Consider the following 25,545-nt stretch of genomic DNA (forward strand, 5'->3'; position numbering starts at 1 on the left):
CGGTGTTGCGCAGGGCGAGATATGTCAGAGTCGCTGTGGCTGGAACTGTGAGCCGTTGTCGAAGAGGTTCCTCAGCTTATGCAAGGTTGCACATGTCGAGTGCAAGTGGGAGGTCAAGAGTCTCGAGAGGCTGAAGGGGAAATTTGGCTGACCTCGAGCTGGTTTACTCGAGACTTGCACGACGCCAGCCAGTGTTGCGCCGGGATCAACAAGAGGCGCTGCGGAGGCAGTGACGGCCGGGGGAGAGGGCAAAGGTCTGACACGAGGACAAGCCGCAAGCCGGAAAAGAGATGATGGGAGGAGGAGCTACGATACGATAACGGCGAGTGACGGCGGGTGATGAGAAGTGCGATCTGCGCAGGCAGGAAATTGCGGGCTTCATGTTGGAGAAGTTTCCATTCGACCGCTCTGTTGGAGTTGGGAAGGATTCAAGGTGAGGTGAGGTGAGGAACCTTGGGAGAGACGGGTTGGTGGGAGAAGACCAATAGTTCAGGACTCTGGGCACCTTAGGCGAGTACGTACCATGTGTGTTCTCCTGGGAGTGACCCCTGGAAGGAGCTCCCATGTCTAGCGTTCTTTCCTACCCAAATGGCTTACTGCAAAAGTTGTCCCCACTCATGGCTCCCCAAAGGGCGTTAGCGGGGATTCCGGTAGGTCCCAACTGAGGAAAGTGAAGGAATCCCCCGGTTGTGCCTTCCCGGATGTCTTTGAATCCTTCCTGTTGGAGCGCAGGAAAAGCCAGGCTTGCCAGGGCCCCAAGTACCAAACTTCCAACCGACGGAGCAGCTTTGAGATTGAGAAGCGCGAAAAAGAAAAAAAAAAAGGTTGTCCCGGCCTGGCCTGATGGATTGCCTGCCTCGAGATCGCGACCATCGATTCGCAATCTAGGTTCATCCCCTCTGGCGTCGTTTCATCCGGGTGGTTTGTTTCTCATCGCTCACGTATCTGTACTTTGTTACCTACCTAGCTTACCAACTCACGTTGCGGATCGTGGAAACCTCCGTTGAGTTCGCGATGGGTTCCTGACCTCTCACTGTAAATAGTGGAGAGCTGACGACCTTACCACAGTACTTCGTAGACGCGAGAGGTAGGTACATGAGATCTGCCTTACTCGAGAAAGAGGTAGTGGTACGTATCTTTCCTTCATCTGCCTCTTTCCGTTTTGCAGCGTGCAATTGGCAAATGAGACGAGGCAGAGCATGATCAAGTGCTGATTTTCTCGGTCGATGAGAGAAGAAAAAGAAAGCAAGACAGTAAACAACCATCCCACGTGTCGGGAGGTGTCGAGTAACGGTCGCCGGTTCCTCTTTCCGTAGTGCGTACCCTGCCCCGTACTCTACCTATGTGACTACTGCTTCACTGCTGCCCAGCGAGCGCAAATCTCTCCAAGTTCAGCGTGGCTTCCCGCCAACTGACCCAATCGGCAGGAGTGGCCCAATCATGGACGGTATCGATGATGTTTGTCGAGGACCCTTTCCAGGCCGGTTTCTTCTTATCCCCAATGATCGTCTTGACATGACTCTGACCAGTACACAGTACTCTCTGTGCAGTGTACTTTAGCGCGTGTACATGAGAGAGAAAGGCAGTGGGAGCGAGGTGTTCGGTACCTTGCCTCGAGAATTCTCCGTCTTCTGTAGCGGGCAGACGCAAGTGGTGGGCAGCTAGCGCCGTCCAACGCTGTTGCGAGGTTTTCTCTCGCTGCAATCTCCTTTCTTCTGCCAACTCCTTTCTTTGGGTTCGGGGCCGGTGGCTTGCTGAGTCGCAAGACCAAAGAAAATATCGAACTCTCGTGGTGTTTTCGATGAGAGCCAAGTCTGGCCGCATGGATGAACCGAGAGGGGAAGATATTGAAGTTGATTGAACAATAAGAACAAGTAACGCAGAGAGGAGACCCGAGAGGGGGCCAACGGGGCAAGAACACGCCGGATTCCGACTCATCATCTCATTTGAAGTCCATAATTAAAGACGCGGCTGCGAGTGCCATCTGTTTTGGACGAGAGATGTAACGGCGCCATCAACCACGGTCCGCAGGCGACAATACATACGCAGTACCTAGAGAGGACTCCGAGCATTACTCCAATGTACTCCTGTACTACCTACAGACAACGAAAGAAGGATGTTGCGCGCGTATTCCGTAGGCTTGTTGTTCCTGAGTTTTTCTTCAAAATAAAACTCGGAACTTGGAAAGAGCAAAATGAAAATGGCCTCTTACCTTACTTACGGCTACATGGTACCGGTACTCCGTACAGAAAGACACCTTGGTCTCAGAGTCTCGTGGCTGGACCGTTGGCCGCGTCGTGCGTGCCTGGCTAATTTACGCCCATGTCATCCGGCGTCGCCTGGCCCTGGTGCTTCGTCTCCTCCCATCTGGATTGATTTGATTACTGGGTTCGCTTCCCAATCATAGCCATGATCGCTACCTACGGATCCCCTCAAGGACGTTGACCAATACGTATCCCATCCCACCCCAATCTAGCTAATCTCATTCAACTGACCAGGGGCCCGGCCTTTCCACCTCAATTCATGATCATGATCCCATCACAACACTGCATCCCGCAGCTTCCTGCCCGTGGCTTACAACAAGCACACCAAGTACACACTAATAATACACTTCACAAGTTCACATCACAGCGGTCGTACACGTATATGTACATACTCTCATCCATCTGCCCTGTACACGCATCTAGCACGTTGGCCGTCTACTGCACGACAATGATTAGCTTCTGATGGCTCGTCTTGTTGCATTCGCCAAGTCGAATCCTACGCAATACACACGGCAAGCCGCCATAGACCACCACCTTTTTTCTCAGTCTCCATCGACCATCCAGACTGTCCCTCGCGGCTTCCCGCTGCTGCATCCGCTGCACTACCACTGTGATGGTCTCGATGCCCACTTTGATGCTTCTCCTCCTCGTCTCTCCGTAGTGTAGGGATACCTTCCACCCCCGGCTTCTACCCTACCTACCTTAGTGCTGTTCTTCCCATGCTCCTAACCCTTGCCCGTCCCATTTATTTCCATCCCATCTCAGCCTGTCCCGTGCTTGAATTGACAGAATAGTCTGGCGCCTCGCACCCGGCTTCTTTACTCTGTTTCTTTTGCCTTGCGCCTTGCCTTGCCTTGCCTTGTCTCCTCTCTCTCGACTCGCCTCACCTTCTCACGGCTTTCTTCTCTCCTTCTCCTCCAGCCCGATCTTCAGGTGCCGCCATTGTCACGCCCACTGGCCTCGGATGCAGCAGCCGTTCTGTTCTGCCACCCCGTCTTGTTGGTATACACGTCCTACCACCTGCGCAACCGATCCTCGCGCCCATCTGTTTCGACTTGCCACTTAGCTGTTGGCAGTTGTACATTTACTCTTACACCCGTCCACCGTCTTTAAACCTGCCTTGTTCCTTTTGTCACTGTCACTCTGTCTCGAACCAACCGGTGCGCCGTTGCTTTTCTACTCTCGACTTGTTTCCAAAACCTCTCGACAAACTATCGACCGTCCAATACACCTTCCATCGGGTAAGCCTCCCATATGTCTCAGTCCGTTTGGTTCGTGCGGCCGATCGCAGCGGGAGAAGCAGCCTTAGAAGGAAAAGAAGGAGGGAGGTCCGGGACAAGATGCTGACCACAAAATCTCCCCCACCAGAACCGCGAAACAAGCCTTCACTCCACGCCTTTCACGTCCGCGCCTCTGCCCGACCAACGTTTCTTCTCCCAACGTCTCGCTTGTTTCAATCATATAATTCGTACATTGCTCGAGCCTTGTACATACGCCAATCCTTCCTGCTTCTTTTTTCACTCTTTCGCCTCGGTTCCTATCATTGCCGTTCATCCTATCCGGAGTCGCATTCCATTTCGGCCTTTCACCAAACTCAATTTACAACGTCATGTCGACTTAGTACGGCTCTTGACCTCATTGCGACTTTGAGCCTGTCAACCGTTGTTGCGACTGCCGCGCCTTGCTCAATCTCTCCTTTTCTCTTTGCGACGTTGATTCCTGGCTTCGAAAGCCAGCCAGTTTCATACCTGGGTTTACTACCTATATATCCCAGTTCTTAAGGTGGGAGCCCATCCAAAACCGTTCCCGAACATCCCTCCCCGGCTCATATACACCAATTATACCACCTCGGCCCCGGAGAACTTCATGCTAACTCGTGTCTGGGCTGTCCAGAAACGGCCACTCGAGCGAACCACTCCTTTTTATCGCTCTGTTTATTTTCTTCTCTTTACGCGTTTGGGCTGTTGCCCATAGCATATCACCTTTCACTTATTTGACATCAACTTGCTGCGCCCGCGACGCAGCAGCAGTAGCAACAGTAGCAACATCGCATCGTAAGTTTCACCAAGAACATTTCATGCATATTCCTTGCCGTAGGCCTCGGCCTTGCGCTCCTCCAATGTGCCTCTCCCGTAGCATCGAACACTAACCAAGAGTCAGTGGGGGTTGAATAGCGTCAATGCACCAGTGATTGCGCGGTCAGACTGCTCCTCTGGCGCCTGTCATTTCCACCGGCAGCAAGGATCCCTGGGCTCAGCTGTGTGCTTTGATCCCCTACATTTGATTTTCCCCGAAACGGCTGGCGATCCAAGCACATTTGCTCGCTGTAAGCCGACCGACCATAACCTGCATGCTTACACTTCTTTTTTGAGGGGTTCAATTGAGAACCGTTGCGCCCTTGACACCTCACTGCGAGTCTTTCTTTGTCTCCAGTGAGTCAAGATGGCTGTTTGGGAGACCGAGGATGAGTCCAAAGGCAACGCTGCCGTAACGGCGTTGCCAACACCACAGGACACGCCTTACAGAACACCATCACGAAGCTCGAGGAAATCCCGACGCTCCGTCACCCCGCCGAACGGGAAGAAGAGCCCTTCGCCTCCTCCCGTCCCACAGAACGACAAGGGCTCTAAGCGTTCATCCAGAAATATGACCAACGACGATGGCATCAGCGTTCTCGACCCACGTCGTTTCACTCCAACCTTACACGCCAATCTCGTAGCCGAGATCCTGAACTTGAGGCGAGATCAGGAAGAAAAGGCGAAGCTTATCGAGAACCTAGAAGTATCCTTGCACGCCTCCCGCCAGGAGCAGGAGACACTTCAAGAGACAGTAGCCACCACAACAAAACAAAGCCGTTCACTTCAGCGTCAACTAGCCCTTCTAGAAGGCGGTACCTCATCAGCACTGGGCGAGCTCGCCCGCGAGAGGGATGAAGCCGTCGATTCCATTACAGAAACGAGAAAGAGACTCGAGTCGGCCCAGAAGAAGATCCGAAGTCAGGAAGAAGACTCTCAGAGGGTTCACGACCTTTGGGCTCAGGACAAGGACTCTTGGGAGGAGGAAAAGCGCAAGTATGAGCGTAGAGTCCACATTGCTGAGAGCCGCTTGAAGGTGGTGATAGACGAGGTCGCCGCCTACCAGGCTGCACAAGTTAACGGCGACGGCAATGACAGCGAGACAGAGGATCAAAACGACGCGGGAAGTGTGAGGACTATGAGCTTGACTAACAGCGTCCGATTTTCCATGCAACAGAGTCCCGGCAAGGTCTTCAATGGAAACTCACTGGCGGACGAGCTCAACCTCGATGGCGACGACGACTGGCAGACTGACGACGGCGGACGCGAGAGCGCCATGTCCAACTATCGCCACACACGAACATTCAGCCGCGATAGCATTCTGTCCAAGATTCACCGACGACAACAAAGCATGGAGAGCCCCCAGCGTCCTGGAAGCGTTACTAGAGGTAGACTTTGGATGAACCAGCCCGTCCTGGAGGCCCTGGAAGACGGAATCCAAGAGAACGATGAGGATCTGATGCCGCCTCCGCCGCCGCCGGCTCCCAAGGTCAGCTACACCGACACCGGAATTCAGTACTCGCCTCCTCCATCACCGAAGATGGAGCCTGTCAAGCCTTCCACACCGGAACCGCCTGCCAAGATCGAAAAGCTCACGGAAGTCGAGGCCTCTCCAAGAGGCGAGTGGGAAGTTGAGGCCAATCAAAGACGGAAGCGAGTTCACGTTAACCGACCACTGTCGATTGAGCCGCGTCCTTTCAACCACATGGTCTCCGCTGGTTCTCAGACTGTTGAGGAGCCTTTGAGCCCCCCGAAGACGCCGAAGTCCCCCTACAGATCTTCCACCCCGCCCCCTCCGGAAACTCCGCCCACGGTGATGGTTTCATCCTCGACTCAGACCGACAAACCGGTGGAGAGGCCTCAGACACCTCCCGTTCTGCGGCCAGTGCAAGAATTGACCATTCCATCCATCAGTATCATCCCGCCCACGAGCCGCCCGACTACACCACGCGAACACCGGCTTCCACAATACGTCAAAGACTTTGGTTGCCAAGTATCCATCATCTCCTCAGCTCCCATGAAATCCACTGCCGTTCAGACCGAAGAGATTCTTTCTGACAAGAGGCTGGCGACACTACCTGTCCACCTGCGCCCCTCAGCTATCACGTCCCGGCCCTCATCGCCCAGCGTCGGTATCGCTACTGCCGTGACGAGTGATGATCCTCGCCATTTTACTCCGGTGCCGGGACATCTCCCACCACGAAATCCTCGAAGACTCGCTACGAAGCGCAGCCTGTCGGACATGCCTTCGTCACCGCCAGTCTCGCCAGTCTTTGGCGAGCAAACCCGCGACGCATACCCTGGCAACAATGATGATGGGCCACTGTCGAGAGAAGGCGCGCCTATGAGACGACCACACCGTATCAGCAGTCTGTTCGCCGGCTTCCAAGATGCCCAGAGCTCCGATGAGGTTGACGAGTTTGATGCTGATGTGAGCGACTCTGAGTACCGAACCGCCCTTTCCGCCCCTGGCATGAGAATGACGGACTCCCGAGCCTCCAACCGCACATCTGTCAGTACCTTTACATCGCCGGAACAAACAAAGAGGTCAGCCCCTAGCAGGAACTCCATGCGCCTCGCAAACGATAGTTATGGAGGCAATCTGGAAAGCAGAGAAGCACCCAAGAGGCAGTCTGCCAAGCCCACTGCCCGCGGGTATGAGAAGTCTACCGCGGGACCTTCGGGCAAGAACGTCATGCGGAAGTCTGCTATGATCCAGAGTGGAATCGCCAGCCACCAAGGCCGTCCTAGAAGCCCGAGCGTTCCAGAAACTCGTGCTCCCGACCCGCCTTTCCCCATACCTACCAGAGCTAGCTCTCGGCGACCGCCATTCAGTGCCAGCGCTCCGAGCGATGGCCAACGAAGCCCAACCAAGATGGACGCACCGTGGCATCGCCGAGGCATGGGCCGTAATCACTACCGTGCCGGCAGCATCCATCGTGCCAACAGTATCCGTAAGGTGCGATCAGCTGCGGCCCTTCCTCGTAACCAGAGAAATCGGAAGCAAAGTAGGTCCCCGCCGCCCTTCTCGGAGACGACCGAAGCGCCGGAGAGCCCCAGCTTGCCTCCTCTTCCGTACAACGACATCACCAGCCCTCGGTACGACACCAGCTCCAACTACCGGTCCCACAAGTCCAGGCTGTCGACAACAACGGCACAAACGGCTACCACCGATGTCAACTCTGTTGGCGGTGCATCCAACGGCGCCTCGCAAGCCACGGGCGTCGTCGACGCCATTGCGCAGACCATGGTCGGTGAATGGATGTTCAAGTACGTCAGGAGACGCAAGTCATTTGGCGTGCCCGATAACAGCAAGGACGACTCGAGCAATGACCGCCACAAGCGATGGGTCTGGCTGGCTCCCTATGAGAGAGCTATCCTCTGGAGCAGTAAACAACCTTCATCTGGCAGTGCCCTCATGGGTAAGACTGGTCGGAAACGTAAGTACGACATCTTGACTTAGCACAAGCCTTGACTAACATGAAGCAGTAACCATTCAGTCTGTGCTTGACGTCAAGGATGACAACCCCGCCCCTAAGAACCAGGGTGCAGTTTTCAACCGTTCAATTCTCATATTGACTCCGCAAAGAGCGTTGAAGTTTACGGCTACGTCTTCTGAGAGGCACTACGTGTGGCTGACGGCGCTTTCATTCCTGGCACACTCGACCCAAGCAATCCCTGAAATCGTCGCTGCTCCCCAACCTGCGAAACCAACCACGGTACCGGACTTTGAACCACCGCAACCTACCAGGCGACCTGGCATTCGTGATTCCATTCGACTGACAAAGAGCAAGGCCCCCTCGATGAAGAATCCCGGACCGCGAAGTATTCCAAGCGTGCCCAGTATTCCTAGCATTCCCTCTTCCAGGACAGGCGACGTCTCTGGTTACAAACAAATGGAGGCATTTCCACCCATGCCGACCAACAACAACAGCAGCAGCAGCAACAACAACAACAATAATAACAACCATCAACGTGAACGCTCTGGGGACGCAGCGGAACCACCATTTATCCCTAGATTCACGGAGCGCTCGAATCAGAACGCGGTCCACGGACGGAAGCGAAGCAACACCGGAGGCCACGTCCCGCCTCCATTGTCCTTCCGTGGATTCTCTGGACCAGGCAGCGTTGGACAGCACAGCTACACCAATAGCAACGCTGGCAATAGCGTTGGCACAGCCGGCTCATCCGATATCTACCAGTCTCAGCCATCCCAAGGCTCAAGCAGGCAGAGTTGGGGCATGAGCACAGCCGGCTCTCAGCGGACTTCGGAAGCCTCTTCACGACCCCCAGGTGCCAACTTCTTTGATGCCATTGGTACCGTGCGCATGGAGGCCTTCATCAGCCCATTAGCCCACTCGGGCTTTGACAGAGACCCTGATGAGTATGAGGAATACGGATACCGGGCTCGTAGGCGTAGTAAGGAGCTTCGAAGACGGCAAAGTCGTAGCCGTCACCGTGACAGCTATAGTTCTCGCGGGACGCGCGGCACAGACGGCTACCATGGTAGCAGCCGAGCGACTGTGGAAGATGACTACTTCCGAGATGACCCTTTCAAAGGCTTCTAAATGAGAAGCCGTCAAGTCCTTTACATTGTCCCTTGTCGCGAAAGGTTTGGATTGGCCGGAGCGCGCGGGATTGCATTCATTCGATACGATACCCAATGTGTACTATTTCTCATGTGTAATCAAGGTGTGGAGTGGCGAAACAGAACTAGACTCCTGTGCCACCTTGTGGACGGAGTTGGTAGGATCAAAAGGCTATGGCTGCCGTCGGCAGGCCAAGGAGATATTATCGTGCCTGGTTTGGCTAGAGGGCCGCAGGCTTTGATGGTCTCAGATGCTGTTGGGGGTGTACGATGTAGGTAAGGCAGTCAACAATGTGGTGTTGATGTTACCTTTGGTAGTGTATATAGGTCCTTAGGGACAGATGGCTAGTCAATCAAAAACTGTAAAATTTAATGTTCGATCCTGATAGTGTGATGTAGGTGGCATGGTAGCCAACATTGAACGTAATGGTCTGAAAACCTCGGGGGTAAGAAAGTCTGCTTCTTGGCGGCCATTCGTCGAGCGAGTGGTGCTCGGGCGAAGTCGAATTACGGGCGGCTCTCCGGGGGGGCACGTACCGACCCCGCACCGCAAGCAGCGAACTTAACCCCCACCAAGAAATTTCGCCCCTCCATTGACTTCCAAGCTCGGAGCTCCTAGTGACAACACAATTCGAAGCTCACATTCTCGCCCTTTAGACACGGCCGATTCGTTTCCTGCCTGATTGAACCAAGACCTCATCGTCAGCGGAGCACCGGATTGAAGCGCCGGATTTCTCCTGTGAATCAGGCAGGACGCAACGGTAACCCCCACCCCGACATCCGCCGCAAACGTCACACATTGATTCCTGTGCCCATTACCTCGCGAGACCGCCCCTCACATAACCATATACGAACACGCTCCTCTTTATCCATCTCTCCCAGCCGAAGCGAGCCGGAAACCGAAATCGAAATACTACCTTCAAAAAGTTTGTGCGTGAAAGGTACTCCACGAGGAACAGAAGAAAGAAAGAAATCATCATGGAGTCCGAAACGCTGGAGCAGATGCAGACGCGGCACCGCAAGGAGCAGCGCGACCTCGTGGGCCGCATCACGAGCAAGAAGAAGAACGCGACCAAGAAGACGCGCAAGGGCGTGAATGACGAGTGCGCTGAGCTGGAGAGGCAGTTGAAGGCGAAGCACGAGGAGGAGGTGGCCGGGTTGTCTGGCGGCGGTGGTGCTGCTGCCGAGAAGGAAGTCCAAGACAACGACGACGACGGCGACGACGGTACGAGGGACGAGACTGCCGAGGTTGCGGAGAAGTTGAGGGGCACTACCATTTCCGAATCCGAAACGCCGGTAGAAGAAGAGAAGGAACAGACACAGGCACAAGGGCAAGGGCAACAAGGGAAGAAGCGCAACAGACAAAAGGAGCGCCTGGCGCGGCGGGCGGCCGAGGTAGAGGCCGCGGCGGAGAAGGCGCAGGAGGAGGCGAGTGGCATGACGGACCACCGGGGCATCGAGAAGACGTACATGCTCAAGGAGTTCAAGGCCAACGGGCTCGAGGAGAAGGAGATTGCGCCTGACGGGCACTGTTTGTTTTCTGCTGTGGCGGATCAGTTACGGCAGCAGGGGATTCCGCTCGCCGCTGGTAGTGCTGGTGCTGGTGCTGAAGAAGCAAGTAGTGGTGGTGACCCGACGCAGAAGCTCCCGTACAAGGTAGTGAGGAGGGCGGCGGCGGAGTACATGACGGCCCACCCGGACGATTTTGCGCCGTTCCTGGAGGAAGGGTTGGAGGGGTACGTGAGGCGGATCCGGGATACGGCGGAGTGGGGTGGACAGCTTGAGCTTGCGGCGCTGGCGAGCGTGTATGGGGTTGAGATTCGGGTTGTGCAGGATGGGAGGACGGAGAGCATTGGGCCGGCGGCGGGTGGTGGAGGTGGTGTTGATGATGATAAGAAGGAGATTTGGTTGGCGTATTATCGGCATGGGTATGGGCTTGGTGAGCATTATAACTCTTTGCGGAAGACAACGGCGTGAGGTGTGTGGTATAGGTACGGTTAGATGGCGGAGGGTACGGAGAAGATTATATTCCCAACTTTATGTACATGGAGTTGAGGGCGTTGCATGGCATAGACATACATCATTGACCGACAAGAGCAAACCATCTACAATCAGAGTCATGTTTCCTCGTCAGTTCTCAAGGACTAAAGACATGAACCCAATCGCGAACCGACCCGTCCTCATTCATACCAGCGCGATGCGTCCTAGCAGGCTTAACGAGCGCCAGCCGCTTCAGACCGGTGGTGTCTTTCTCGCTCGGGGCCGTGGGGACGACGACGACGTCGGCCTCGTCGCCCGCCAGTGTCGAAGACGAGAACTCGAGCGGTTGGCCGGGGCGTGTGAGCAGAGCGAGGTAGATGTCCGGGTTCAAGCCCCACGGAGGGCCCGGCTGGGAAAGAGGTTTGCCGGACGGAAATTCGAGGCAGATGAGGCGGCCGGTGGTGGGGTTTAGGAGGGAGGATATGCGGGCGGACCATTGGGGGCGTGCTGTTGGGGGAGGGCGCAGAGGAACTTTGGATGGGTATCAGTTTGTTTTCTGTTTGTTTGGTTTTGTTCTGGTTCCTACTGGCCGTTCTATTTGAGAGCCGTTGAGAATAGTGATACTTACAGTGTAATCAAAGATGAGGTTAAAGGTCTTGTCCGCGCGAGGCCAGGCCTCGAGCCACGAATCGGAGAAGAAGTCGCCCGAGAGCCACGTCACGGAACCCGGCTCGGCGCCGTTTGGTTGGCGGATAACGTTCACGTCCGGCTCTGCCCCGTCTCCGTTGTCGTCTCCGTTTCCATCCCCGGTGGCCGCCGCAGCAACTATAGCCTTTTGATTCTCCTTCGCCTCAGCGATGGCGGTGGGCGAAAAATCGAGACCGAGGACGTCGTAGCCTAGGTTTGCTAGAAGGAGGGCGTCATGCCCTTTACCACAGCCCGGAACAAGAGCCGTGGGCTTCTTCTGCTGTTGCCCCGCAGGTGATGGGGGCTGGGGAGGCGGGATGAGATCCGGACGGGTGGTGATGATATCGAGGAGGGCTAGGGAGGGTCCGCCGCGATCCCAGGGGGTGAATTTCTCTTCCCAGAAGGCGGACCATTTCTCGCCGTGATTTGCGAGGGGTGTGTTTGCGAAAGCTGTGGAGAGCTTGTTTGGGTCGGTTGCCATGATGGGCTGGCTTCTTGTACTCGCCAGAGTTGTGAAGGGAGTGGATGGTGGGGTTGTGCGGTGCTTTTGATGAAGTGTCTGATGGACTGACTGTCTTGATGGAATGGTGGGATTCAAGCGGTTTTCTGGATATAATATTATCGACGATTGATATATTCAGTAGTCTTTAATCCAGTAATATGAAACAGAATGAAAGTCGTCAGATGAGAATGAAGTCATGAATCAGAGTAGACCGAAGCTAGCGAGGTCAGTCTAGTCCCCGAGGACCCCGCGCTGTATTGTGGATGGGGCGCAAATGCCCCGCGCTGGAGAACGGCGACGTTGATCCCTGTCGCTGTCAGGGACGCATCCCGAATGTTTGGGATAATCACTCACCTAACCCAAGCTTACCGAGCCATGTCTAATCACATGGCTCCCGACTGCAAGTCAATGGGTATGCTTTGTCGTGTTTCCTTTCTCAGCCGTATTTCATGGTTCTTCAGCGTTGGGATGGGAATTAGGTAAGTTCCGCCACTGTGAGAGGTGGGTGCGTTACACAGCTTTGCTAGCTTTGCTGCGATTAAGGACGGCGATTCATCGCGATCCAAAGGGTAGCTGTTCAAAGATATTGTTAGACGTGAGATAAGCGTGGGAGGTGAGTTTTGTATATTGGGGAAAGGATCATGGATGGAGGCTGAGGAGGACTGATCAACTAAGTCAACGCCGAGTGTAGATACAGTCAGTCATGTATCTACATTGACCGATTTATCAAACACTTGATAGAATGTTCCTGACGGTTCTAGAGCCCAGGAGTGATTTATGACCAACCATAAACTTAGTGTCTTGGTATACGGCTCTAATATTACCCGCGGGAAAAGTAGGCGGGAGTGGTCATTTCACCGATAATTTCAGGTGTGGCCCGGGGAGCCTTTTCGGAGACAACCGCCGAATCCCACCACTCAAGCGGGGTCGCCCCCCGTCCGGAGGGCGTCAGACAACCGCCCACCACAACCAAAGTCCCGATCCCGGCGTCGGGAGTCCTCATGACTTTTGCCGCTCACGCCTTTGCAACACGTCTCATCTCAACTTCAATCTCAAAAAACCTCACTCGATAAGACGCCCATCAAAGCCCTAGCGTCCTGCTTCACTGCCTCACTTCTTTTACTGGGGCTTTTGGCACTTTCGCCATCACACTCACCTACCTTACCTTAGGCACACATATAGCAAAAGCACAACCATTCATCGTGAGCAGAAAAGAGACAAGAGCCATGGCCGACCTATCAACCTGCCTACCCCTAGCCCGGGCCTCCGTCGTCGAAGCCCACAAGCTCGTCAAGCCGCACGTCCACTACACCCCCGTCCTCACCAACAAGACCCTCACGGCGTTGGCGTCGACGCCGCGGACTCCCGAAGAACTCAAGGGCACGAAATGGGAGGGGCGCACGCCGGCCAAGCCCGTGCTCCGGCTTTGGTTCAAATGCGAGAACCTGCAGCGCATCGGCGCCTTCAAGGTCCGCGGTGCCTTTCACGCCGTGGAGAGGTTGAAGCAGGAGCCTGGATGGGCTGAAGGCGGCGGTAAAGAGAAGGGTGTTGTTACGCATAGCTCGGGTATGGATACCTCTCTGTTCCTTGCTCAGTGAACGAACGAAAGAAGAGGACTATTTGGATGTGTACTTTTTTGATCTCAGAAGAATTCAACTAACACCACCACCAGGAAACCACGCCCAAGCTTTGGCTCTCGCCGCCAGAGAAAGCGGCATCCCAGCACACATCGTCATGCCGGACATCTCCCCGCCCAACAAGATCGCCGCGACGCGCGGCTACGGTGCCAACGTCGTCTTCAGCGGCAGCACCAGCGTTGAGCGCGAGGCCGTCGCCGACCGCATCATCTCCGAGACGGGCGCCCGCCTCGTGCCGCCCTACGACCACCCGGACATCATGCTAGGCCAAGGGACGATGGGCCTCGAGCTACAGGAGCAGGTGCGCGATCTCCTAGCCGCGGGCCACTCTGCCGAGAACCCCACGTTCAACTCCACGGGCCTTCCTGCGGCTGCTGTACCTAATGGAGACGGGGAGGAGAAGAAGAAGAACAAGGGTCTGGACGCGATCATGACGCCCTGCGGAGGCGGCGGCATGCTCTCCGGCGTAGCGCTGAGCTGCGAGGGGACGGGGATCCGGGTATTCGGCGCGGAACCCGAGTTCCAGGGCGCCGACGACTGCAAGCGCGGCTTCGAGAGTGGGAAACGCGTCGAGAGCGTAAAAACGCTGACGGTCGCCGACGGCCTGCGGACGCCCGTGGGAAAGCACCCGTGGTCCGTCATCTACGAGCGCCGGCTGGTGGAGAACATGTACAGCATGTCGGAGGAGGAGATCAAGGCGGCGACGAAGCTCGTGTTTGAGCGGTTCAAGCTCGTGGTCGAGCCGAGCGGGGCGGTGCCGCTTGCGGTGGCGCTGTTCAATGAGGATTTCAGGGCCATGGTGGAGAGGGAAGCTGGCGAGACGGGATGGGATTTGGGGTTGGTTTTTAGTGGTGGGAATATGGCGTTGGAGGGGCTCATGAAGATTTTTGCTGCGTGATATACATGGAGTTTGTGTTGAGCAGAGGTTGGTTTGGTAGAGGTGTGATTCAGGATGTGCTTCTGTGGATGCTTCCTGAAGTCTCGATGTTGGTTTGCCATCTAGGAGATGGCGCTAGAGAACCTGATTCAACAGTCAAAACTTCCGATGGCACAGAAAACACGGGGTAGCACATTGGCCTGATGTTTCTTTATCCGTTGGGAGCAGGGCTAACCTTTGTCATTTCTGTCTACCCGATCGATCTTGAGCTGGTATTCACTGAGCTTGTGCCTTGCGTCATTCCAAAGCCGAAGCTATTTCCTTCCCTTTTCCACGGCATATATCATATAAAAAGGGAATCAATTGACCGTTCATACTTAACTTTCATCACAATGGAACATGATCTCGGGTTTGAGGGCCTAGTGCGCAAGTCTGGACTCCTGGTGTCATATCGCTATAAACGTGCAAACAGTCACATCACCTCGCAACTTAAGTGCAGAATCAGTTAAGATTACACGTCCGTTCTCCGTTACGTAGTACACGACAAAAACGGCCAGCGAAGTAAGAGAGTATCTTTCTCACTACCTGTTTATACTCTATTATATAGTATATAACAAATGCGGCCACTAAACCTAGAGAGCACCTTTCTTCATCACCTGGTCGTTTTCCTTTAGAAAGTACACGGCGAATACGACCGGAGAATTGAGAACGCATCTTGGAGATGGGAAGGTTGAGTTTTAAGGTCAGTTGTCGGAGCTGTCACGGGCCATTACGAAGTTGCTCTTACTCTTCGAGAGACCCCTGAGACTCGATACAACTGGCCGCATAACCCGGTTTCTGCTCAACCCCGCTGTGAACGTTTGTCGTGGGCAAGGGAAAATACAAAACTCCTGTCCGTCAATACTTCTTCTTACTTTCCAGCCACCTCTCCTAAACATCAAAATCGTGAATTGCCTAGTCGCTCCTCAAGTAGGTATCTTGACCTCAAGCAGTGCCTACAACGCCGGCCATGCACGGTGGCGGTCAATAAGATAGCGGCCTGGGCTTGGCTTACCTTATTCACGAGAAAGAGACTCGAAGAGCCCGCGCATTGTAGTCTCTCCACTCCTCTCTGATAGCTATGTCAGAACTAGTAGTCTCCTTGCCCTTCTTGATAAAGACATAGGAAGGGCCAAAATGGTCTTACCCTTGGCGGGCTCTAAATTATTCTCGGCTGGTATGACCGATGCGTCAACGCAACCGTATTATTTTACGAATACGCGAACGAGTGAACGTGAAGCACAGTAAAGAGATGTATCCTGATGGTTGAGGACTATCTCAGCAGCACTAGCTAGGAGGAACCCCAGTATCCGCCCCAGTTGCATGATCACCAAATGGAGTACCAAATGAACTAAGTACTACCAGTACTCGCATCGCAGGTTGAGAGCTATAAAGATCCAGAGCCTCCGCAGCTTTCCGCTCTCTTTTATTAAGACACAAGATGTTCCTCTCTCTCTCTCTTACGACGGCGCGACACGTGATCTAGAGCATAAGCCAATGAGTAGATTTCCCCTTCCTCAGATGGGCAGTCTGTGACGGTGATCCTCTGTGCCCAAGCAGTTCCTTCTTTCTCTCTGCATAAAAAAAAAGACATGAGATCGTTCTTTAGACACGGGAATCTCAAGCAAAAGTCAATAAGTAGTGAAAATGACCCTTTTCAAGATGCGGACTGCTAGTGATGTGCAACTAATCCTCTATACAAACGTCGCTCCTTTCTCCTCTATCTCAGAGCAGGACACATCGAGAGCTTCTTCGAGGTAGATCTCACACATCGTCTAGAGCACACATGCGTAAAGAAAACAGGCCCTTCCCGATACACACACCATCAATGACACCTACGTAATTATATTATAATATTAAAAGCAAGTCGGCTAGACACTAAAGAATAGCCTATAAGCCACGAGAATTTCTTTGTTTCCTCTACTTATTTGATGTGATATGCCGTTGTCTCTTTTGTCCTATCTTACTTAGATAGACACAACCAACGACATACAAATCCTCCCTTGTCCAACATCGGCTATTCGCTTGAACGCATTTGCCCACGAACGTCACCGAGGCTGGAGACGTGGTGTAAGGAACGCTCTGGACCTAGCTTATTCTTTTCCTTTAAAAAAAAAAAAACTTCAAGCCAGGGAAAGTAAGAGCAACGAAGGGTTCCCAACCTTCAAGACGACGGAAGGTGAGTTCGAACCCCCTTAAACAGGCAATCGGCATGTACCTCACGGAGACCTTACTCTGTTTTTCCTTACTCTAAAGTGACTGTGGAAAACAGCATTGTCTTCATAAACAGCATTGTCATCATAGAACGTTGCCTCAGAACTTCCAAGGAGTTCTAGAATCTGCCAGCCACTCTGTGTGTCACCTTGCCCTTTGGTGGTGCTTCAACATTCCCTAACGGGATAGCGATGAACCTTCTCTCCTGAAGCACGTCGTCATTGGACGGAAACCATTCTAAATTCTTGATTCTCGAATAGACTGATTGAAGCAGTTGTGACGAACTTCCTCTTCTAACTCCCCAACCCAATACCCGACTCTACCTCACGAAAATCAGAGTCTGTACGTCTCGAAAAATACACGCTTTGCAATTCCGCAAATCGCTTGCCACCCGCGCGTCTCGACCCCCTCCGCTATAGCCCCTTATCCTTGTCTACGCCCGCCGGTGCTCATCAGCGTAATCTTCTGCTTCTTCTTCTTTCCCTTACCGGCTCCTCCCGATCCGCCGCCACCATTGTTGCTGCGACTAGCTGCCCCAAAGACGGCACTACTGCTAGAAGGACCGGGCTCAGTCACACCCAAAGCCTCCATCTGGAAAGAAAGCTCTTGAGGTCCCCACAAGTCTTCATCCTTGAGCCACCCGTCGTCAAGTTGACGCATTGAAGCCGGGGCAAGCTCTGGGGACCCAGGCACAACAGAAGTGCCCCACACTGTTTTTTGCGTCGAAGGACTCGTAGAAATAGTTGCAAGATGCTCGAAACCCGGTCGTGGATCGGGCGGCGTAGCGTTGGCGTGACTTGATAGGGGCTGGAACTCTTCCAAGTTCAACGCAGGAACGTGGTCCTCTTCGATCGGTCCATAGTCACGTCGCATAGCTGCGGTGCTCTTGAATTGGGCAGCCTCAATCCTTTCGGATTGAAGCCTCTCGCGTTCTTCCTGTACGGCCTTGTCGCGATTCCGCTTTCTCCGCCGGCCGATCTCATCAGCGAACTTTTCGAGGACATCCGCCGACACTATGTCTGTCCAATCGCATTCCAAGAAACTGATTCGGCAACCATACGGAAGATGACCCAGATACTTGGCCCGCTTTCTCTGCAACTCATCTAGAACATGGCCTGTCGAAATGTGCTCGACGCGAGGCAACAACGTGGATGGGAATGCAGAGAAGTCGCCATATTTCGTCTTGAGAATCCGAATATCGAGAGCTGATAGGTAGAGATGCGGCTGTGATGAGTAGAAGTAGAAGTCAGGCTGAACGGTCTTGTTCTGGTTGCCCAGCTTCTTATTTGGCAGCATTGAGTCGTTCCTGCCGAGGTCTTGGACCTTCTCCTTCGCCGCATCAATGGCCCGGATCGCCTTCTTGGTCCATTCGTCGTCGTCGTGGTAAAGAAGTTGGTCCTCGGTTCCCTGTTTCCGCAGCGCCTCAATTTCTTCGTTGAATTGCTCCAACATGTAGTCTCCAGTTCCCTTCATGATCCTAGCATAATCCAGAACATTGGCTGCAAAGTGCCAGGGCACGTCATCCGACACATTGAGCGCGTCAGAACCATTTTCCCAAGGCAATGCGAGGGTTGACTTGGCAGTCCGGGCCATGAGGCGTAGCACAACGTCATCGCCAACTCGCGGCAGAGGGCTCTCCTGTCCCGCGTAGAAACGCACAGGCCGCGTCTCGTGAAGGTATACGCTATCTTCGCAGAGCGGGCATTTCTTCCACCTTGCACCTTTGCCATGCTTCGAGTCCTCATCTGTCGAGTTCATGAACCGAATCAGGCATGGAAGGCAGAAAATGTGACCGCACTTTGCCATTCGTGGCGCCACCGGCTCTGACAGACAGATCGGGCAACTAGCCCCCTGCGACTCGGATGAGGCCAAAATCTGCAGGACATTATTCCAATCGATATGAACATCGGCGTCAGCCGCTTGGCTAGCGTAATTGCCTTCTGGCGAGACGACAAATCTGTAATTCGCATGCACGTATCTCGCCTTGTCTACGGCGTGGTGTCCCGAACCAGGTCCCCAGGTCGGATTCCGTCTGTAATTCCGAGCATAGGAATGATGATCCGCGTAGGCACTCGGCGGACGACTGTAGTTCAAAAGGTGTGTAATTGAGGTTTGGCCTCGTCGACTGTTGGCATTCCCTATGGCCCGTATCTCGGCCATCGCATCGTCATCGTCTGGGTTTGCGTGTCTGGCGTCGCCAAGTCCCGGTCTTCGCTGCATCTTGTGTTGCTTCCGAGAGCCCTGACCCTTCCGGGGGGCTGCGTGTGGGAATGAAGGACTGGGTTGGGAGGGTCGGCGGTTGGACTCGAAGCTCGAGGTGACGGGACCAGGCTGGATCGAAGGCGAATGAGAAGTCGATGCTGAAAGGGACTTGCCCAAGTTTGACGGAGTCGAGCTCATATTCGGGTATCCGATTATCGTAAGGGAACGTGACGCAACAGCTTGTCCGCTGACTGAAGCTTTGATCGGTTCGATCAGCCCCCCTTGGCCAATGTCGTGATGCAATGCGGCGCGAGCAAAGGGAACGAAAGGACGGATCGGAGGTTGCCACGGCAGGCCAACTGACCCAGGCTATCTGAACATAAACAAGTATATCGAGGAGAAGAGAGGTAAAGGAAACTTTAACGCTTCAGCTGAGGTGCTATGGTTAGATGAATGAAGATGTTGAATGTAGAAGAAGACGGGGTCCAAAGTGGACGGACCCCATGAGTGATGATGGGTGGGGATCAGGTAATCGGATGTCGAGAGGATGCCGCAGCTGTAGCAGTAACAGTACGTAGAGTCATTGGCGGGGCAAATCGAAGTTGCCGTGACGCTGTTGAGGGAAAGCTCGGCACCCGGAAGTACGTACTGGGCTGTCCGAACCACTGGAATTATCACGTGACTCAGTCGCCTCCGCCGTTACCAGTCACGACTCGAGGTCTCTCGCGTGCATCGATTGAGTTGTTTCGTTTGACGTACAGTACATCTGTGTCTGGCACCTGACGTGCTGGCTTGATGTAACAAATCAAAACGGTTTGTCAAGTCGCACGCTACCTAACCATTGGACTCTGCTAGGTATTGATCTCCTCTCTGTTGCAACGACTTCATCCATAACGTCAGTCAGCAGCAGGGGATATCATACACATGCCTCACCAGCAGTCAGCCAGCAGTGTTTACTAACTCATTATATTGGCTCAATTGATCATATGCAAATTAGGCTCGAACGAGGTATTATGCTACAGGATAGTCCGATGCAGATGAGCCGTGTGAAGTACCAACAAAAGGAGCAAAACTGAAAGAGGCGGCAGCCCACATCATCCTCAATTAATTCTAGAGGCCCAACAGAAATGGCCGTACTTCCAACGTCGTCGACATACAGCTGCCGTGCCTCATTCTACCTCTCGAGCTCTTGCACATGCAAAGTGGACCAGGGGAATCATAGAAACGACAAACAACCAAAATACGCAGCACCCGACAAGAAAATCCACAAGAGCCGAGGCGAAAGACGATGCCTCCCATCCACATACATCCTAACGGCGAACGTCATCATCATTAAGCCGCTTATTTGCTGTGCACCTTGCTCTTGAGCTTGCCAATGAAGGCACTCAGGCGGTTCTTCTTCTTCTTCTCGGTGCCCGAAGGGCTCTCGGTTGCCTTGGTGTTGCTCGGCGTCGTTGACTCGGGGACGGAGGAGGGGGCCTTGGCAGGGGTGGTGGGAACTTCGGGCTCCTTGGTGGAGGTGAGGCTGGCGCCGTTGGCACCGTTGGCGGTGGTGTGAACGCCGTTGGCACCATTGGCCTCCTTGGTAGAGTCATCCTTCGTGACAGCAGCCTTAACCTCCTCCTTGGCAAGCTTGGCCTCCTCCTTGACGGCCTCAGTCTTGGTCTTCTCGCCCTCCTTGACTTCCTCCTTGGTCTCCTTGACCTCCTCCTTGGCAGCCTCAACCTTGGGCTTCTCGGCCTCGACCTTGGTCTCCTCACCGACGGCGGGGACAGGCTTGACCTCCTTGAGGAGTTCAGCCTCGACCTCCTTCTTCTCGATAACAGCCTCGGTGTTGGCGGCAGCCTCGGGGCTCTTGCCAGCCTCGGCGATAGACTCCTTGACGACGATGGGAACCTCGGGAGCGACCTCTTCGCGGGTCTCCTCCTTGGTCTGACCGCCGATGGCTTCCTGAACACTCACAGGCAGGCTCTCCTTAACGGGCTCGGGGAGCTGAGCAGCGGCGTCAGTGGCGGCAACAGTAGCCTGCTCAACGTGAGGAGCAGCAGCCTCGACGACAGTGTCCTTGGCGTTGATGGCGGCAGCAGCAGCGAGACCACCAACAGTGGCAGCGGTGGCAACGACGACGCCAGCGGCCTCAGTCTTCTGAGTGCCGAAGCCGGCGGTGCCCTCAGATGTCGAGGGAGCGGTGGGAACCTTCTCGAGAAGCTCGTCCTCAACAACGGCCTTCTCCCTGGACAGCCTCGGGGTTTGCGCTGGCCTCGGGGTCAGCGTGGGCCTTCTCCTGGCTCTCCTTGACAACTTCGGGAACCTCGGCAGTCTTAGTCTCGAGAGGAACCTCGGCAGCCAGAGCAGCGGTGGTGGATGCGGGAGCAGCGCTGTTGATGGTGGCATCCGCGGTCGCAATGGGCAAGCTGGACTCGGGGATCGTGTTGCTGGTAACATCAGGGATGGTGGTCTCCTCCTTGGAGAGGCCGGGCAGAGCGCTAGAGTCCTCGTAACCCTCCTTGTCAAGCTTGACGTGCTCGTTGATATCGCCAGCCTTGACAGACGCGGGAAGGGGTTCGCCAGGTGCGACGGTTACGGGCTCGGCGGTAACATCTTGGGCGGGGATAGGGTTGACACCAATGAACTTGTCAAGCTCGTTGGCGGGAGTGACGGGAAAGCCGCCGGGAATGTCGGAGGGGGTAGCCTGGGGAAGCTCCTCCTTGTTCTCGAGAGGCACGTCCTTAGCCAAGGCGGCGGTGGTAGATTCGGGAGTAACAGTGTTCATGACTGCGGCGGTGGTGTTCTCCTTGACGATTTGGTCGGGGGTCAGAAAGTTGTTTACGTTGCCCTCGTGATCAGGTTCTTGAGGGGCAGTGTGGTCTGTGATCCAGTTGTTGTCGACGACAAACTATAGAGGGGGGAGAGAAATCAAGTCAGTAAAAATTGTCAACGATGACGATGTTTTTAAGCGAAATCCGGTGGGCAGCACAGCGGTGGTGCAATGGGTCCTTTGGGGGGGCAGATATGACGACGCGCGGCGAACCAAATGTGGGAGATCAGCTGGGAGCGCGATCTGGGTGTCGCCGATGGTTATAAAGGCCAGGTGAGGAAAGATAGCCCGTATCCGCCAGAACAAGAACCCAGGCAAATTGGAAGGCGGTGGTTCCTGGCGCGTTGCGCTGCCGCTTGTTCCTTGGCCGCGGGCATAGCTGTTGGTTCCTGGCCTGGGCTGGCACGGCTGGGTGGTGGTGGCCGTGGTGGTGCTTGTCCTTGTGTACCCTGGGTGCCTTGGGGTGTATCCAGGTGTGTGTGCCGTGTTTGGTGGCACCTAGTCTGGAAGGCTAGCCCCGAAGTTGCTAGACATTTTGGCACATTGTTGTGTGATGAAAGGTGCCATGGTCCTCGGTGGCTGCTGTTGCTGGATCCTGCCGCTCTCCGGTGTCTCTCTTCTTTCTTGCGTTGCAATTTGCGAAAAGGCCACACGCAGCTACGAGCGCGACCATGCTCGCATGGGGGACCCTGGTCAAGATTGACGCTCTTTTCGCTCCCCACAGAATACAAAAGGAGCAATGAACCTGGAAAACCTTGTTCATTGCTTTTTTGGACCTGTGGAAAAGCGGAGCTCCCACCCGCCGCTCTGCTCGGGATCCGCCAGCCAATCTTGCCAATTGCCCACCTGGGCCACCGTCAAGCGTCCAGACTCAAGGCAACCACGCCGCTGCTGTGCTTCTGCCGCAGTAAGCTGCTGCAAGGACTGGTGGGTTTGCGTCATTCGGAGCCGGGATAGTCGGCCAGCAATAACCAACCTCCGAGACCCGCGTATGACTCTTCTTTTTCTTTCTCCAATTTACCCATTGCAGCTATGTGCAGCACCAGTCTGGGATATGTTTTGCAGCCCCGATTGCGCAGGCAATACGCGGGGGGGTAAGCAGACAGAGCAGAAAACCCCAACGGGAAAGCAGCGGCGTTAGCGCGAAATAAGTCGACAACACAATGTGCCCGTAGGAGCAATAGTGAGAAAAGTCGAAAGAAGACCGAAAAGACCCCAGCAGAATTTGTGTGGCTCAGCGGAGCACGAAGCAAATTGCGTGAGGGCCAGGGGCCTGGACACGCCAAATTGCGAGATGGTGATAAAAGCCCGATCCTATGACGAGCCGCAACCGAGCTGTGGCCTGCAGCTGACGGGGAAGCTGGAACTAGAGCTGCCCTGGAGCTGGGGAGTAGCTTCCACCAGTAAATGACCTGGCAGCCCAGCCCTTCCCTTCTTCCCCCTCCAAGACGGGGGAACAGCGATTGCGGTTGATGGGACAAGGGACCTGGATGGGTGCACGGATGCTGTCGCGGGCTGAGCGATGCGGCGTCGCTGCTTTCGATCGGGGTCCTTGTTCGCGCTCTCATACAACCATCCATCGACTCCGCCGCCTGTGCTGCTGGTGCTGCTGTCGTCGCTGCCCCTCCATGATCGAGAGGGTTCCAAACGATAGTGATAAGGGATTCCGGAGTTGCCGTCGTGTTCGAAAAATCCGGGTGGGATGGACCAATGGTTACGGGTACAAGAAAAAGGGCCTGAATTGGCTGGTACGAACCTTATAGTAGATCTTCTCTGATGCGTCGGCGAGTGTGACGGTCTTTTCAAAAGAGCTGCCGACCTTTTCCAACTTCTCGCTCTTAGTCCAGTTGTCGAAAGTGCCGGTAACGTAAACCTCCTCGGCCGGGTGAGCCCTACAGTGGGACACAAAGGTTAGCAAGGTTTTTCATCCATCAGGGAGGCTTGCTTTTTCGCTGGAGACGATGCGAACGGTGCCAATGGTGGTGAGGTCGCCGCGGACGGGGCCTAAAGACCATGTGAAAGAAAGTTTGCATTCCACATGTCCTTTGACGAAAGCATGCAAGCCAACCGCCGTTTCCAAGCGCCGGACGGTAGAGAGGCAATGCAAGGAGGGGCATTGGGATCCCGTCGCATTCCAGTAGTGATGTAAGGGTATTGAGACTCAGAGTCTAGAGAGAGATGGGCTGGCGGGGAGGGGGAAGTGCGGGCGGAGTCGATGAGCATACCAGGTAAACTTGTAAGTGCCCATTGTGATGGATGTGAGAGCTGCTTCTTTTCGGAAGAGGGGCAATTAGGATCACTCGGTTCGGTGCGAGTACCTCGTCGTCGGCAGGAACAATGTGAAGGAAAGGGCAGGTGAGGATTCGGGATTCGAACAAGAGGAAGAAGGTAGGAAGAAGAGGCTTGTTGGAAAAAAAAGAGAAAGAAAAAGTTGAGAGATGAGAATTGAGCGGCGGGAACCCCCAAAAATTATTGCGCGCGCGTGGCAGAGAAATAATTGCTGGGGTCGGGGGTGTGGGAAGGTGGGCGGCGCAAAAGTCGTCCGTCGTCTTCGCAGTATTAGAGGAGAGGTACCTGAAGGTGTGTAATCACTGGTGTGTGTGACTATGAAGTGTGAGGTGTGTGTTGGTCTGAAGGTTGCAGGCGCAGATGGCCCCGGCCCAATTCGACTTGACCTGAACTGACGGTGACGGGACCGTCCCTCGTTCGGCGACGCCAGCGTCCAACGTCGCGCTGGACTGGGCTGCGATGCGCTCCAAGCTGGGCTGAGTGTAGTGAGTCGGGTGTGTGTGAGAGAGGTGCGTGGAATCTGCGGACCGTGGACAGCGGTCTGGACACAGTGAACGAACGGTCTGAGGTGTCCAGTCTGCAACCTTGAACTCCGTCTGCGCGCAGGCTTGGGCGCGGGCTCCACCATCAGACGTCCGCGGCGCAGTGTGAGTGTGCTTGCCCATCAGCGGTGTGTCTCTGAATTATGACGACAACCGCATCGGTCTAGGCGCTTACACCTGATCCAACGGCCCAACGATGCCAATGATGGAGGCCGGTGTGTTAGTCCCCTTTTCCTTTTTTTTTTTTTTTTTGCTTGTCGGTCAGTCGGTGAGGGTAAGTGGGCGGGCATTCATTCCTTGGGTTCTTCAACGGTTCATGTCTCTGGATGTTTTCTCCCGAGATAGTCACCGTTCACCACCATAATCCAGTCCAAGTATGGACCTTTCTACAGCTCATGTCTCCCAAAGAACAGACAATTGGCATTGGGTTCATAGCGAACCATAACATGTGACTTGAGCTTTAATGACATGTCCCGAAATATCCCAAAGGTTCCGAGGGCCCGACTACGTTAGTCTCACTCTCAAGGAAGGGTCGAGAAGGTGAGGCTTTGCCGTCACAGCGTCGCAGTGTCACAGAATGGGACAAGCGCAGCAGCACCTTCCCTCCTCAGCGAACTTTGAATTGGCAAGGACCAGCCAGACATTGTGTGAATTGCCATCGGAAGGAACACCCAAGCTACCTTAAGGTACTCGCTCGTACTCCGTACCTGCCTGCCTACCTACCTTATCTTACTATCCAGATAATTACGTACCTATCCAACCTCGTTATTCAAGAGTGGAAAGAAGTACAATCCGCTCGTGCTTCCCACGTTCTTTCCTGCATCGTACGGA

General features: G+C 54.5%; 6 protein-coding genes across 6 annotated transcripts; 3 read left to right on the forward strand and 3 right to left on the reverse strand.

Annotated features, from left to right (window-relative positions):
* Positions 1-4,706: 4,706 nt before the first annotated feature.
* N0V96_004904 (uncharacterized protein) lies at positions 4,707-8,907 on the forward strand (the record flags this gene model as incomplete). Its single annotated transcript, XM_053194797.2, has 2 exons — positions 4,707-7,779; positions 7,829-8,907. The coding sequence occupies 2 exons, from the start codon at positions 4,707-4,709 to the stop codon at positions 8,905-8,907; spliced, it is 4,152 nt and encodes a 1,383-aa protein (XP_053047677.2).
* A 998-nt stretch (positions 8,908-9,905) lies between these two features.
* Positions 9,906-10,904, forward strand: OTU2 (OTU protein; the record flags this gene model as incomplete). Its single annotated transcript, XM_053194796.2, has 1 exon — positions 9,906-10,904. The coding sequence occupies one exon, from the start codon at positions 9,906-9,908 to the stop codon at positions 10,902-10,904; it is 999 nt and encodes a 332-aa protein (XP_053047676.2).
* A 160-nt stretch (positions 10,905-11,064) lies between these two features.
* On the reverse strand, positions 11,065-12,075 carry N0V96_004906 (uncharacterized protein; the record flags this gene model as incomplete). Its single annotated transcript, XM_053194795.2, has 2 exons — positions 11,065-11,316; positions 11,536-12,075. 2 exons carry the CDS (start codon positions 12,073-12,075, stop codon positions 11,065-11,067), a joined length of 792 nt encoding a protein of 263 aa, XP_053047675.2.
* Positions 12,076-13,322: 1,247 nt separating this feature from the next.
* N0V96_004907 (uncharacterized protein) lies at positions 13,323-14,631 on the forward strand (the record flags this gene model as incomplete). The annotated part of the gene is made up of 2 exons (XM_053194794.2): positions 13,323-13,662; positions 13,769-14,631. The coding sequence occupies 2 exons, from the start codon at positions 13,323-13,325 to the stop codon at positions 14,629-14,631; spliced, it is 1,203 nt and encodes a 400-aa protein (XP_053047674.2).
* A 2,655-nt stretch (positions 14,632-17,286) lies between these two features.
* Positions 17,287-19,263, reverse strand: N0V96_004908 (uncharacterized protein; the record flags this gene model as incomplete). Its single annotated transcript, XM_053194793.2, has 1 exon — positions 17,287-19,263. One exon carries the CDS (start codon positions 19,261-19,263, stop codon positions 17,287-17,289), a length of 1,977 nt encoding a protein of 658 aa, XP_053047673.2.
* A 1,143-nt stretch (positions 19,264-20,406) lies between these two features.
* CRP1 (Cruciform DNA binding protein) lies at positions 20,407-24,131 on the reverse strand (the record flags this gene model as incomplete). The annotated part of the gene is given in 4 exon segments (XM_065757258.1): positions 20,407-21,291; positions 21,305-21,961; positions 23,640-23,775; positions 24,109-24,131. 4 exon segments carry the CDS (start codon positions 24,129-24,131, stop codon positions 20,407-20,409), a joined length of 1,701 nt encoding a protein of 566 aa, XP_065614027.1.
* Between the last annotated feature and the right edge of the window lie 1,414 nt (positions 24,132-25,545).

Source organism: Colletotrichum fioriniae (genome assembly GCF_027942845.1).
Source record: "Colletotrichum fioriniae strain IMI 355084 chromosome Unknown scaffold_5, whole genome shotgun sequence".
Lineage (NCBI taxonomy): Eukaryota > Fungi > Ascomycota > Sordariomycetes > Glomerellales > Glomerellaceae > Colletotrichum > Colletotrichum fioriniae.